Source organism: Ambystoma mexicanum, chromosome 2p, assembly GCF_040938575.1.
Source record: "Ambystoma mexicanum isolate Mex_15411 chromosome 2p, UKY_AmexF1_1, whole genome shotgun sequence".
NCBI lineage: Eukaryota > Metazoa > Chordata > Amphibia > Caudata > Ambystomatidae > Ambystoma > Ambystoma mexicanum.
The window spans coordinates 7,339,820-7,353,369 of record NC_090923.1 but is presented as its reverse complement, the minus strand read 5'-3'; the positions used below and the strand labels follow the sequence as shown (position 1 = coordinate 7,353,369).

The 13,550-nt window shown below is 45.5% G+C and overlaps 1 protein-coding gene across 1 annotated transcript in view; it reads right to left on the bottom strand.

Annotated features, from left to right (window-relative positions):
- The window catches only part of LOC138566129 (zinc finger protein 850-like), a 286,511-nt gene that overhangs the window by 226,268 nt on the left and 46,693 nt on the right, over positions 1-13,550 (bottom strand). The window contains exon 3 of the mRNA XM_069643133.1: positions 5,735-7,417. Coding sequence (XP_069499234.1) covers positions 5,735-6,890 — 1,156 coding nt within the window. The 5' untranslated portion in view covers positions 6,891-7,417. The remainder of the gene's footprint in view (positions 1-5,734; positions 7,418-13,550) is intronic.

Genomic DNA, 13,550 nt, shown 5'->3' with positions numbered 1-13,550 from the left:
ACATGTTTACACAAGACTTTCTGGGGCCTGGGGCCAAAATACCTTCAGCTATCCCTCCGCAAATACCTCCCCTCTCGAGCTCTTCGCTCCTGTACCACTAACTCCCTGCGGGTCAATTGTTTTTCAAAGAAACGAGCTGGGGGTAGATCTCATTCTTCGGCTGGGGCCTCCCTCTGGAACAGCCTCCCTGCCACTCTAAAACATGAGGAGAACCATCTCCGGTTTCGGGAGAACCTCAAGACCTTCCTCTTTGCGTCTGACTTTGCTCCCCCTCTCCCTTGCTGCTCTCTCTTGGCACTGTGCACCTGGCCACCCTCTGTCCCCTGGGCTCAGGTACCTGTTCACCCTGCTAACATCCTGCACTGCCTCCTGGCCACTCCTTGCACTGGGGACTGTATCTGTACCCATACAGCCCCGCCCCCCACTTTTCCTTATCAGACTTACCCAGTCTGCTGCCTTATACACAGCACTTGCCGGCTGCACTACCACTGTTTATTGCCTCCATGTTCTATTTATTATTTTTTAATCTACTCCGCACTTCCAATCTCCCCCTTCCAGGCAGTTTTTCCCTGTTCCCTTTCCCATGCACTTGCGTGTACTCGATGACACTGGGCCTAGTAAGATCGTCGTTATGTGTTCTCCCGTTCCCCTCCCTTGCATTGACAAATAAAATATCATATCATACATTGGCTGAATTGATCATTGCATATACCAATATTCCTATTGCAGTCAGAATCGTGTAGCCTCAAGGAAAATTCGGAGAGATACAAACATGATAAGAACGCTTAAAAAGTTGACAATCACATTCATTCTAACATAAAGAAATAAAGACAGCCACCCACTACCTAGAACACATCAATCGCCTCTGTTACAGGAATCAGTTTACTCCAGAGTAAAGACAGAAAATAAACAGATTTACCATACAAATGTAGGTTCTACTAAAGATTTATGTGTAATGTAACACCACGACATATTGGCTGAAGTGCAATATTCTTTTAAATCAGCATTTCATTCAATGTGTGAACACCGGTGGGTAACGTCTAAATTCAGCTTGTCAGTTTTCCAGGATTACTTTAATTTGGTAAACATTTGTTTCGACTATTCCTGCTCAGAATTCAGAGAGCACGGCTAGGATATCATTACACCCATAACACGTTCATTTCAGACAGAAACGCACCATTTCATTTCCATGTTTTCATGGATTTCATTGTCTCACAATTCTATTCCAAGTGTCCTTTTTACTCTATTCATAAAATGTCACTTTTCTAAAACACACGTCCACATAATATAATGGAACTCTTGCCATCTTCTCCAGGCCCTTCACACCAGGCCAGTTTCTTATAAGACAGTGCTTTGACAGAGGGCCTTCACCCTCCCGCTTATGTAACTGCACCTCCATATTGTAGATATAGGAAACCGTGAAATACACCAGAGGGGATTCTGAGAAGAGTCTTGGCAACAGTGCAATACACTAGAGGGGATCCTGAGGAGAAGAGTGTTCCACTAGAGACAGGCAATAGTGTAATACACTAGAGGGGATCCTGAGGGGAAGTGTGTTCCACTAGAGACAGGCAATCGTGTAATACTCTAAAGGGGATCCTGAGGAGAAGAGTGTTCCTCTAGAGAGAGGCAACAGTGTAATACACTAGAGGGAATCCTGAGGGGGAAGAGTGTTCCACTAGAGATAGGCAATAGTGTAATACACTAGAGGGAATCCTGAGGGGGAAGAGTGTTCCACTAGAGACGGGCAATAGTGTAATACACTAGAGGGGGTCCTGAGGGGAAGAGTGTTCCACTAGTGATAGGCAATAGTGTAATACACTAGAGGGGGTCCTGAGGGGAAAAGGAGTGGAGTGTCGCAGAATGTGCTGCCAAAGCCTTTTAACATGTGTGTTGCCAAGCTTAGTCTAATTAGCCATATGAGAATGCAACTTTCTCCCAGTGTATTAAGGAGGGCTCCAATGTGGAATGTTTTAATCCATATGTTGTGAAGTTGAAAGTAATATTACTTTATGGGGGTGTAAAAGTAGGATTCTCATTTTCAGTAGAATTTTTTTACTTAAGCTGAAAGAAATGTAATTGTCTGTTTTTCACGCATCTCTGTATCTAGCAATTCATGTAAAAGAAAATATGCCTTCTTCCTTTACAGTTTCTCTACATATCAGTCAGTAACACCTGTAGAACACCTCCGAGTGGTGAAGCGTGGCTGGTATCACCGGGCTGAACATATCCATTGAACTGAGGGGTGAAATCAGGAAAGCCGGCAGCTATGTGCCCATTGCTTCCGATGTTATAGCTGGGAGCATTGCTACTTTTACATTGAGAGTGTTCGACAATTCTTGGGGAGTAAATGTGATCAATACACCGCTTATCTGTAGGGCTGGGATTAAGAGATGCCTTCTTTAAAAAAACTAAGAAAGCTTTCTCTGTGGTACTTATTCATCCAAAGGTCACATGGTCTGTGGTGGCGTGCATTCTTAGAAGGCATTCCAGATAGGAGGAGCTAAAACCCAAAAAGCTACACCACCTGGTTACCTTCTAAAACAGGAAATCCTCGTCTAGAGGGGTAGAACTAAAAATACAGGCAGGACAAGGGTGGAAGGATGGACTGTAGAAAAGGGGGAAAGTGTGCCATACAGTACACAATCGGATAGACACAGCACCTTAAACCCAATGAGCGGTCACATGACCTCTCGCATTAGCCAGTGCAGATTGTAACAGACCAGAGTGATATGGTCACATTTCTGAACACCTGAAAGAAGCAGGTTGGCACGTTCTGTGCCACCTGAAGTCAGTCACATATGCCAGGGTGCACAGAATAAATGGCATCGCCATAGTCACATCTGGAAATAATGAGGGCTATAGCAAGTGAGTATGAAGGTTAAGAAATGGGAGGTTATTGTGCAGCAACTTAAAGGAATAGTGCTCTCTAAAATTGCCTTAAGAGATGGGCAATAGTCTAAAACATACTTTAAACGTATATTAATGAAAGTTCCTATGTAAACCATTGAGCAAACAAGGCTCAAAGCGTTTACATGGGAGCATCCATTTTGCCATTTCAGGCAGCCTCCTCAGCTCATGTTAAGCTCTGCCCTGGCGGCACTAAACAAGCAGCAAAAGTCCCCTAATGGGAGCTTTTGTTTACGGCAGCCAGAGCAGAGCTGCATGATCTGGGGAGGCTGCCTTCACTTTCATTTTACGTTTTCGGTGCTCCCCAAGCCCAGGGAAGCACAGAAAACAAAATGAAGGCAAAAAGCAAAGGGACAGCAATTACAAATACAATTTGTTGTATTTGTGATTGCCTTGGTTGGAAAACCACGGAAATCAAATACAAGAACGTATTTCTGACCGTGGCGGCTTTCGCGTGGAGTCTCCTGGGCTCCAGGAGACACCAGGCGAAAGCCGCCGCTGTCAGAATAATAACGTTCCTGTATTTGTAAATACAGCGGAATTAGCAAATACAACAATGTTGCATTTCTCACTGCGGCACCTTTCGCTTGGAGTCTTCTGGGCTACCCTGGGGGAGCCCAGGAGACTGAAAGTGAAATCCATGGGAGGCAGAAATAGAACGCGGTTGTATTTAAAAATGCTGCGTTTTTTCTTTCTAAGTTTCTCGGGCTCCCCCGGCTCAGAGGAACGCGAGAAATTTGGAATGAAAATCACAGCGTTTTCAAATAATACAACGTTGTATTTATGTTTGCGGTAGCCTCCGCTTGGAGCCCAGGGGGCTACAAGCAGAAGCCACCACAAACATAAATACAACATTTTAAAAGCTGCGGTTTTCTTTCTAAGTTTTCCAGGCTCCTCCAAACTTGGAAAGAAAACTGCAGCTAGTGCTAAGTTAAAAAAAGAAATAAGCCCTTACCCAGATGCAGCTTTCCTGCCTGCAGTCTCTGGTCTCCAGCACCATTGAAGCAAAAGCCACCCAGTGGTAGCTTTTGTTTTTTACAGCTGGCTGGCTTTTGCTTCATTAGTGCCGCAAGGGCAAGCACAGGAGGCATCCATTTCACAAAATGGATGCCTCCTAGTGCTTCACATTTTTGAGTTTGAGCTTCATTTGCTCAATACTTTACATAGGGACTTTGTTTAAAAATATATTTTAGATATATTTTTGATTATGGGCCATCTTTTTAGCCAATAATATTTTAGAGCACACTATTCTTTTAATCTGGGAATAAACTGCTGCCAGCCACAGCATCTCAGATACAAGTGAGAGCTCACAGGCAGATGGCGTGAGCACCAAGCTCGGAGGAATGTCAGGGAAGCATGCCAAGTGCCCGGTGCAACCCCAACAACCAATATATACTGGTCAGTCACTGAGAAACCATTCACTCGTTCACAGTTATCAGACAGCTGGTATAGTGATACCTTTGCTGAGCTCCCAAATAAGCAGAAGAGGATCATCCTGTTAATAAGGGACTCTGATATCAAATGCAGCATCGTAACCGCTAATGTTCTATTATCCTGCAAGGATTTTACAAAGGATAAGTCTGAATCCCAGTGCAGGCATCTCATAGATTAAGCAGGAGCTGATGATCAATGGCGTCAAAGGCAACATAGAGGTCCAAGAGAATTAGAAAGGTTTCCCACAATAACTTCACCAACACGGGCTCTCATCTGCATATGTTCTCTTGCACCATCTACACAAATGACTATTCATTTAGTGCTAGGTGGCCACTTAGAAAATAATTCATAGGACAGTTTCCCAAATAAATCCAAAGAGTGTCTATAGTTATTGATTCAACTACTGAGTCTTTAAACGTTTTCAAAATGCTGTTGCACATTAATCTGCATGAGTTCCTTAGGCAAAGTGTTGTATAGGATGGGTATCTTAGTACAGAAAGTACAGTCTCCTTTTAGAATATTCCATAAGGTCTGCATTTGAAATAGCAGGAATTCAACCAATCATAATCAGCCACCATTTGTGTGCCAAAGGAAACTGGGAACAGCTGTGGTGATAAGTTCACAGTTTTAGTAAATAGCCATGCCAAAGTCAGGCCCATTGAAGAATCACCACCTCCTCTCTGAAGCTTCAATTGCAGAGGGGACTTCACCACGTGTCCTCTCGTCTGGCAGATGAGAACACTGGAGTATTTTCCACATTCACTACACTGCAATCATGCCTCACACATGTTTATCTGGTGCCTAATAAGGTTACTGTTCACAATGCAGCTCTTTCCATGTTCTGCACACACAATTTCTGGGCACACATGACGTTTCTCAACTGTATGTGTTCGCTGGTGGTGCTTAAGGTCTTGTTTCCAAGCAAACCCTTTCCCCATTCAGTGCACTCATGAGGTTTCTCACCTGTATGTGTTCTCTGATGACGAGTAAGAGCTTGTTTCCCAGCAAACCCTTTCCCACATTCAGTGCACTCATGAGGTTTCACACCTGTATGTGTTCTCTGGTGACGAGTAAGATCTTGTTTCCCAGCAAACCCTTTCCCACATTCAGCGCACTCATGAGGTTTCACACCTGTATGTGTTCTCTGGTGGATGGTAAGGGCTCCCTTCAGAGCAAACCCTTTCCCACATTCAGCGCACTCATGAGGTTTCACACCTGTATGTGTTCTCTGGTGGATGGTAAGGGCTCCCTTCAGAGCAAACCCTTTCCCGCATTCAGTGCACACATGCGGTTTCTCACCTGTATGTATTCTCTGGTGACAAATAAGTTGTCCCTTCTTGTTTCCCAGCAAACCCTTTCCCACATTCAGTGCATTCATGAGGCGTCTCACCTGTATGTATTCTCTGGTGACGAGCAATATCTTGTTTACCAGCCAACCCTTTCCCACATTCAGTGCACTCATACAGTTTCTCACCTGTATGTGTTCTCTGGTGGTGAATAAGAGCTCCCTTCTGAGCAAACCCTTTCCCACATTCAGTGCACACATGAGGTTTCTCACCTGTATGTGTTCTCTGGTGGATAGTAAGATCTCCCTTCAGAGCAAACCCTTTCCCACATTCAGTGCACTCATGAGGTTTCTCACCTGTATGTGTTCTCTGGTGGTTAATAAGACTTCCCTTCTCAGCAAACCCTTTCCCGCATTCAGTACACACATGAGGTTTCTCGCCTGTATGGGTTCTCTGGTGGTGAATAAGACCTCTCTTCAGAGCAAACCCTTTCCCACATTCAGTGCACTCATGAGGTTTCTCATCTGTATGTGTTCTCTGGTGACGAGTAAGATCTTGTTTCCTAGCAAACCCTTTCCCACATTCAGTGCACTCATACAGTTTCTCACCTGTATGTGTTCTCTGGTGGCTAATAAGATGTCCCTTCTGAGCAAACACTTTCCCACATTCAGTGCACACATGAGGTTTCTCACCTGTATGTGCTCTCTGGTGGATTTTAAGAGCTCCCTTCAGAGCAAACCCTTTCCCACATTCAGTGCACACATGAGGTTTCTCACCTGTATGTGTTCTCTGGTGGCAAATAAGAACTTCCTTCCTAGCAAACCCTTTCCCACATTCAGTACACACATGAGGTTTCTCGCCTGTATGTGTTCTCTGGTGGCAAATAAGACCTTCCTTCCTAGCAAACCCTTTCCCACATTCAGTACACACATGAGGTTTCCCACCTGCATGTGTTCTCTGGCGACGAGTAAGATCTTGTTTCCCAGCGAACCCTTTCCCACATTCAGTGCACTCATGAGGTTTCTCACCTATGTGTGTTCTCTGGTGGATAGTAAGATGTTCCTTCTGAGCAAACCCTTTCCCACATTCAGTGCACAGGTGTTGTGTTTCACCTGTATGCATTGTTTGGAGGCAGACAGGTGTATCATGCAAATGGACACTATTCTCAAATTCAGTGAACTGATAAGGTTTTTCACCCATTTTCTCACGTGAGCAATATCTATCTTCTTGAGATGGCAACTTTTCCCATATTCTGTGCATGTGCACGGTTTCTTGTCAGTTCATTGTGTCAGGTGCTAAATAAGAGGACACGTCCCACTGAATCTTTGCCAAATTCAGAGCACAAATGAGCTCTCTCGTGTGAAGAACATTTCTGGTGACAAACACGATTTTTCCTCTGACTGAAAGTTTTAAAACATTCAGCCCAAGGATACATTTTGTCCAGTCACATTAGAAACTACCTTTACATTCAGAATGCATATAAAATTAACACTCACATGTGTGTTATCAGGAATACTAGTAAAAAAAAATGTCTTTTCTTACTGCACATCAAACATTGTGGTTGTCATGCCCACTATCCCTCAACCCCAGGATTGACGGAAGAAACAAGCTTGGTTACTGGATGTAGCCAGGAAGGAGTTGCATGGACAGAAGCCTGACAGCTGGAAGCCAAACTTGCACACTTGTCAGGTGCTTGGAAGTTGCATATTCTAATAATGACGCTTTTCACTGCATTAGTCCAGAGAATCTAACAGTCACTGCGGTTGCATTTCTGGGGCATCAGTCACCTGTTAAAATAAAAGGAGAATGTTTCAACACAATCACAGGCATCACATGTACCAGGCAGACTGGTTCTCAGTAGCTGTGATGTGCACTAGTTAATTACTCACACAGTAGCTTATAAGACTTTGAATACTAGGGTGCCATCTATTGGGGACACAAAGTCTAGACGGCAGAGTAGTGGTTCTCTGATGATAACATAATCTGATGGAGGCAAATGCAGCAGGAACAGAGGAATTGATTTTTACGAAGACTATTTTAGTATCCAAGAATAGGAGAATGAAACACAGGGTGAACACAATTTAAGTGGGAACTTTAATGATCAGGGCCGTGCATATACATTCTACCATTTTATTTATTCAGAAATGACTAAAGTAGTTTGAAAGCGCCACATTTCCATAAACAAACGATAAAGGCAGGTGCTTGACACTAGGTCAGCAGTTTGACACCAATCGGGCACATGTTTGTCTATTTTGTAATCACAGATTACTGCCTTACATTTAGGCAAATGTATATTCACCCAAACACAAACTGATAGAAAGCAATAAGGCAAATTGTACGGTAGACTCCCCTCCTACTTTTTTTTTATACATATGCCCCATTGCCATGTACTGAAGATAATTTGCCAAAGGGATACCACTTTTGTTGCCTTTTATATATACCACTGGGTAGCGTTCAGGAGGGGGAAGACACACGGTTTCATTGTTGAGTGGGTGTAAATGGGCCTGTTACTTGCCAGTGTCCCATAACCCGGTCCAGACCCCCCTTTTTTGTGGACTCTGATTATTGCACCCTAGGTTGCATCTCAGCAGCCCCTGTACCCGCTGCACTGTGAGCAAGGATTGCTTTCATGACATCTCCAGTAACCAATGGGAATGCAGCCCCAACATTGTAAATATCCAAGAAGAGATCAGCACCATTTACGGATTACACACCAGTTGATTGTGTCCTATATGGCATTGATCCTGGAATAAGATTTATGTACTTGTGAATAGTATGCATAGTTAGTCACCCCATGATGAGGTCAGACAGTCCTAGATTATTCGTTGTGTGACAGACTATATGAGAAACTATGAGCATTCCGGTATGGGACCCAAGCAGTAGTTTTAGGAGAACCGATGCAATCAATTCCCTTTTTGGCTTCCCCTTCTTGCAACTTCAAGAAATACAATGTATGTACTTGCGTGCGTGTATGTGCGTGTGCACGCTGATAGGAAAGATTTCCATTTACATGTAATTTTCCCTCCAGTTGGGCCCCCCTCCCCCAACTTGTTGCTGTTGTCGGACCATCTTAGCCTGATTTTTGCCAGTGGAGCCCAGGCTTCTGCTGCACTCCGCTGAATTTTCGATCACTTTGTTATGTGGAAACTGACATGCCCTTGAAGACAGTCAGTACTGGGAGACTTGGTTTCCCTTAGTCTTTCACTTTGTTGCAAGTTCTCTGCAACATGTTTACCAGTGCAGAAAGTTCCTTACAGTATAGTGCGCGGGGGTCTTCCTTTCATTTCATTTTCTAAGGCCCTAGACACCCTCAAATGATTTATGTAGAACTACAGATGTGCCTTGGACAGAGCTGTTGACAACTGTTAATTTCACATATGTTTAACCCTTTCTTTCGGTCCATATCGCGTTTACCACGTTTGGCCTTGGACAGTGGCTTGGCCCCAAAATAGCCATTCCACAAGATCCTTTGTTCTTACCTTTGGCCATCTTGTCCCTTTGCCTTCCCCAGGTGGAGCTGACACGGGCCAGTGCTTATTTGGTCATGCATTCTCCCACGAACCTGCAACCTTTCGCAGGCTTCTGCATACCTTGTGTTTGTGCCTCCAGGATGTGGGCTGGACTGTCTAGTTCCAATACACATCCTGGGTGCCAGAGAGTCTGGTGTGCTGGGAATGACTGGGACCACCGCAGTCTGTGATTGGTCCACGTCTGGCATGGCTGTATGTGAGCAGGTCTCTCATTGGGTCCTCTTCATTTTGGTACGAAGGAGATTCTGGATAATATAAGGGCCCAAACACCCACACCAGGTCAATCTCTTGAGTTCTCACTGAACCTAGGATAGGACCCATGCATCCTGAAGCTAAGAAGCTGAGTCAAGGAACCGCTGGTGACTCACTGGAAAGTTTGGCACCATGAGCCCGCTGTTGTCCCGCAGGACCCTTCTGCCTCTGATCGAACTAGGTCTGCAAAGGCGCTTCAACCCATTTAAATAGTGGGAACAACTATTCACAGCACCTCCACCTTTACCTGCAAGTGAGCCTTTTCGGATGTGTCCCTGGGCCAACCAGTGAACTGACCAGCTTGCGCAGGACCTTTGCCCCGGACCTGCCACCGCCTCGAGTTAACTCTTGAGACTTTGGAGATTGTAAGTACTGGTCCAAGGCACTCTCTAGCCGTGTTTCATACACCTAGGTGCCCTAGGTCTGGAATTAGAAGAGTATGCCTGAACCCGTGTACACATGGGCACCGTGTCGCCCAACTTCGTGGGTGCACTGCTGCTGTGCCTTCCTCTGCCTTGCGACGAGATGCAGTGAAATTGAGTTGATCCCTTCACCAGGAGAGGAGAAATCGCCACTGTCTTCACTAGTGAGAAAAGGACCTTGGTAATGAGCTAGCGACACTCCCAAATGACAAAAAACATGAATATATTTTTTGACTTCCTTAATCTTGATAAATTACACTGATTTGTGTTTCTTCACACCAGTTGTGATTTATTCTTCAATCAATCTCTTTACTCAATTGTCGTTATTTTCAACTTTGCCTAGACAAGGGCCCATGCATTTCGTACATCACAGTCTTTCATCAGGGCCGGTTCCATCTTTATCAAGAAGCTCGAAATCATGATATTGAAAGAACCAAAGTAAAACTAAAATTAAAATAAATATTTCCATTTCGTCAGAATATTCAGTGTGTTCGCAACTCGCTATTCAAATAAATTCACATTATTCAATGCATTTACCCCAAATAACAAATGGATATTGAAACGATATGAAGCATATACATACGTATTGTGGAGTACCCATGTAGCGGTGCACCAAAAAGGAAAGTAAAAAAAGTCCTGTTAAATGCTGTACATATGGTAACTGACTCATAATTTGTTCTGTAGAGTGAATAATCTACCTATATTGAAAATCTCTCTACTGACCTACATACTTAGTAAGTGTAGCTTACGTTCTGTGAAGGAGTCTCCGTCATCCATGGAGAAAGAATGTTCAGCTATGCTATCTTTGTGTCCGCTCGTCACTGTTAATAAGGGCTAAATGTAAAACTTGTCTGACACTATCATGTATTTAGATGACAGTATAAAGTGCATCTTACCCAAAGGTTTGGTATTATGTAGACTTCGTGCGGGGCACTGTACGAATTCTTCATGCTGGCTGTGCCGATAATCGTGTGCACGTCCTAGGTGTAAATCAGCACTCGTTTAATACGTGTACATGCCTTATATTGTGAATAGAATAGTGTATAACTAACCAGAGTTCGAAATACTCAAATCGCATTCCTGCAGTGAAACGCCAACACCCAGCAAAAAAGTCTGTAGTTGTGCGTTACTGTAAATGTAAACTCATGGTTACTGTGATGCTGGAAATGCATCAGAGGGACAGGGCCTCTGAATCCTTGTCCTTTACTGCTTTTTATCGAGTGTTCTGTCGTGTTTTCTGCCCAGGAGTCCATGTGGGACTCCTGGCAGTGCAGCTCTCTCTTTTGGTTTGGTGAACAGACCCATGGGATACCCTTATGGCACCCATGGGTAGGGGTACAACCCTGTGCCCCTACTGTATGTTTTTGGGCACCTGTGGGTGGCCCACAGAGCAGGGTATGGGCTGGTGGCAGCTCCATGCTGAATTTGACAGGTGCTCTGGGTGTCCTCCATTTTGGGATACCCAGGCCCTGCCATTGGGATCAGTTGATTCCTGATAGGCCCCTGTGGCCTCTTGCTTTCTATTGCCTGTTACCTTGTTTTCCCAAAGTCCTGGGAAGCCCTGACTCTGTCCCTTCCCCCTGACTGGCTGTTGGGTGGAAGTTCCATATATGGTGTTGTTGTGAAGGCCCAGCTAGACTGACTGGAGCCTTCCCAGTGACTGTATGTTGTGGGTACCTCCTGTGGGTGGGACCTGGGTGAATGGAGTGTGTGACCAATATACAATCCTTGTTGTGGTTGCCTGGTTTCTGGCATGTGAGACAAAGACTGAGACAGCCCTGCCCGAAACTGGCCTGAATGCAGTGTGTAGTGTTGAATGGCTGGGTACTTGTCCCAATCCACATTCCTTGTTGTGAGTGTCTGAAAGGGAGGAGTGTGGCCTGAATGCACTGTGTGCCTGATTGGCTGACTGACTGCATGAATGCCCTTCTGTGTGATTGGCTGCTGTGTGTGTGCCAGCAGTGTGGATGAGAGACAGAATAGTATACCTGGGGACCTCTCACTACTGGAAATTGTTCAGAAGCGTTCAGAAGCTGAGTCTCCACTCAAGAGTAACTGGAATTGCTGATCCTCGACGTCCAGCTGGAAGAAGAAGACTTGCTGTGGCATTTGCTTCGACAGATCTGAAGGTTGCCGAATTCGTCGAAGACTGACCCGAGAGAGGACCTGGTAAGGCGCCCTCTTCCCGTGCTCCGAGGGATCATCGAGCACCGCTACATCTTCGCCGAAGCGCCCTGGATGTCAGACCCTCGAAAGGCTGCCGACCCGAGACGGGACCGCCGAGGAGATCGAAGTGTAGCACCCGGACATCGCCGCCATCGAAGTCCATTGCCGTCGACCAGGGTTCGCAGGTCTGTGTAACCGCGGGAGGCCCGTCGAAGTTGTGTTGCCCAGCCGTGGGAACCACTTGACGCCGTGCCGCCGACGACCAGAGTCGTCCGCTCCTTGCCTAAGAACATTTGAATCGAAGGATTCCCTCGTCCGCATCGTCGACCGCTCTATCCTGCCGGAGAAAGTCGAGGACGACCAACGCGCCGAGGAGAAACCTGCCGGTGGGTTTCCCGCCACCCGAAGACCACAAAGACTCGAACGACTCGACGCCCTTGCTGGGCCTCCGTCTCCACAATCTTTGCGGTCCAGAACAATTGTCATCGAGGTGCCCCGCACGCCTCCGCCTTGCAGGACGCCAACGCTCCGTCGTCGACGAGCACCGCTTGGATCGAAGCTGCCGCCTCATCGACGCCGTTCTACCCTGTTTGTTGTCGGACGTTCGACGCCCCGTGTCTCCCGCTTGAAAGGGAAGACATTCAAGAAGGGCCGTCGATTCCCCGACACCGAACGCCGAGTTCCTCGACGCCTCTCGACGATCCGTGACTCCCGCTTGAAAGGGGGTCGCTCAAGAAGGATCTATCGAGGCCTCTTCGAAGAACTCGACTCCACCAGGTACATTGGGGGGGTAAAAACATTATAGGAGGGAATAAGACTTGCAGAACAATATATGGACTGGGCTTGTGCTATATCTATATTTTACAGGTTGCCCAGGTGGGGGGGGATCTCAACACAGAACTGTGTCTAGTGTTAAGGGCCAGTATTCTGCCTATTGCTCAGCCTCTTATTTTCTCTCCTCTCTCTATTGCTGGTTTCACTCTATTGATCTGTGTGACATGATTACAGTATTGTTGATGCACTTTTCATGAGATCTAATACAAAGGGTGGTACCACTTTAGAACTGTATATATTTGCCATTGTTGATTTTCCTAAGTACAAAGTGAGTTATTATGATAAGTGTACATAACCTTGAATATTAATTATATAAAGACTGTGTTCTAACCAATACAGTGTGTGGACATTCCTTTGTGGGGGCTTAGGGACTACACTGTACTTAAGAACCAGCCTGCATCACCTCCCGAGAAGCTAGGCCTTGATTGCTCGTCCATTGCTACCGTATTAGAGAATCTTGGCTGGGGTCTTCTGTGCCTCTCTTCCACCATATAGGGAGCAGGAGTACAGACACCCCCTACCAGTCTTTACAGTTACCATGGAGCTGGACCATATGTTCAGGACAGCCATGTTGGGGTGGGAAAAGTGAAGTGAATATCCAACAAAATAGTGCATGTATGTTGACACATAGTTCGTATAGAACAAACTCATCAGAATATTGTCTAGATGCATAGGACAGTGTAAAAATATAATCATAATTGTGACCCCTTATACTA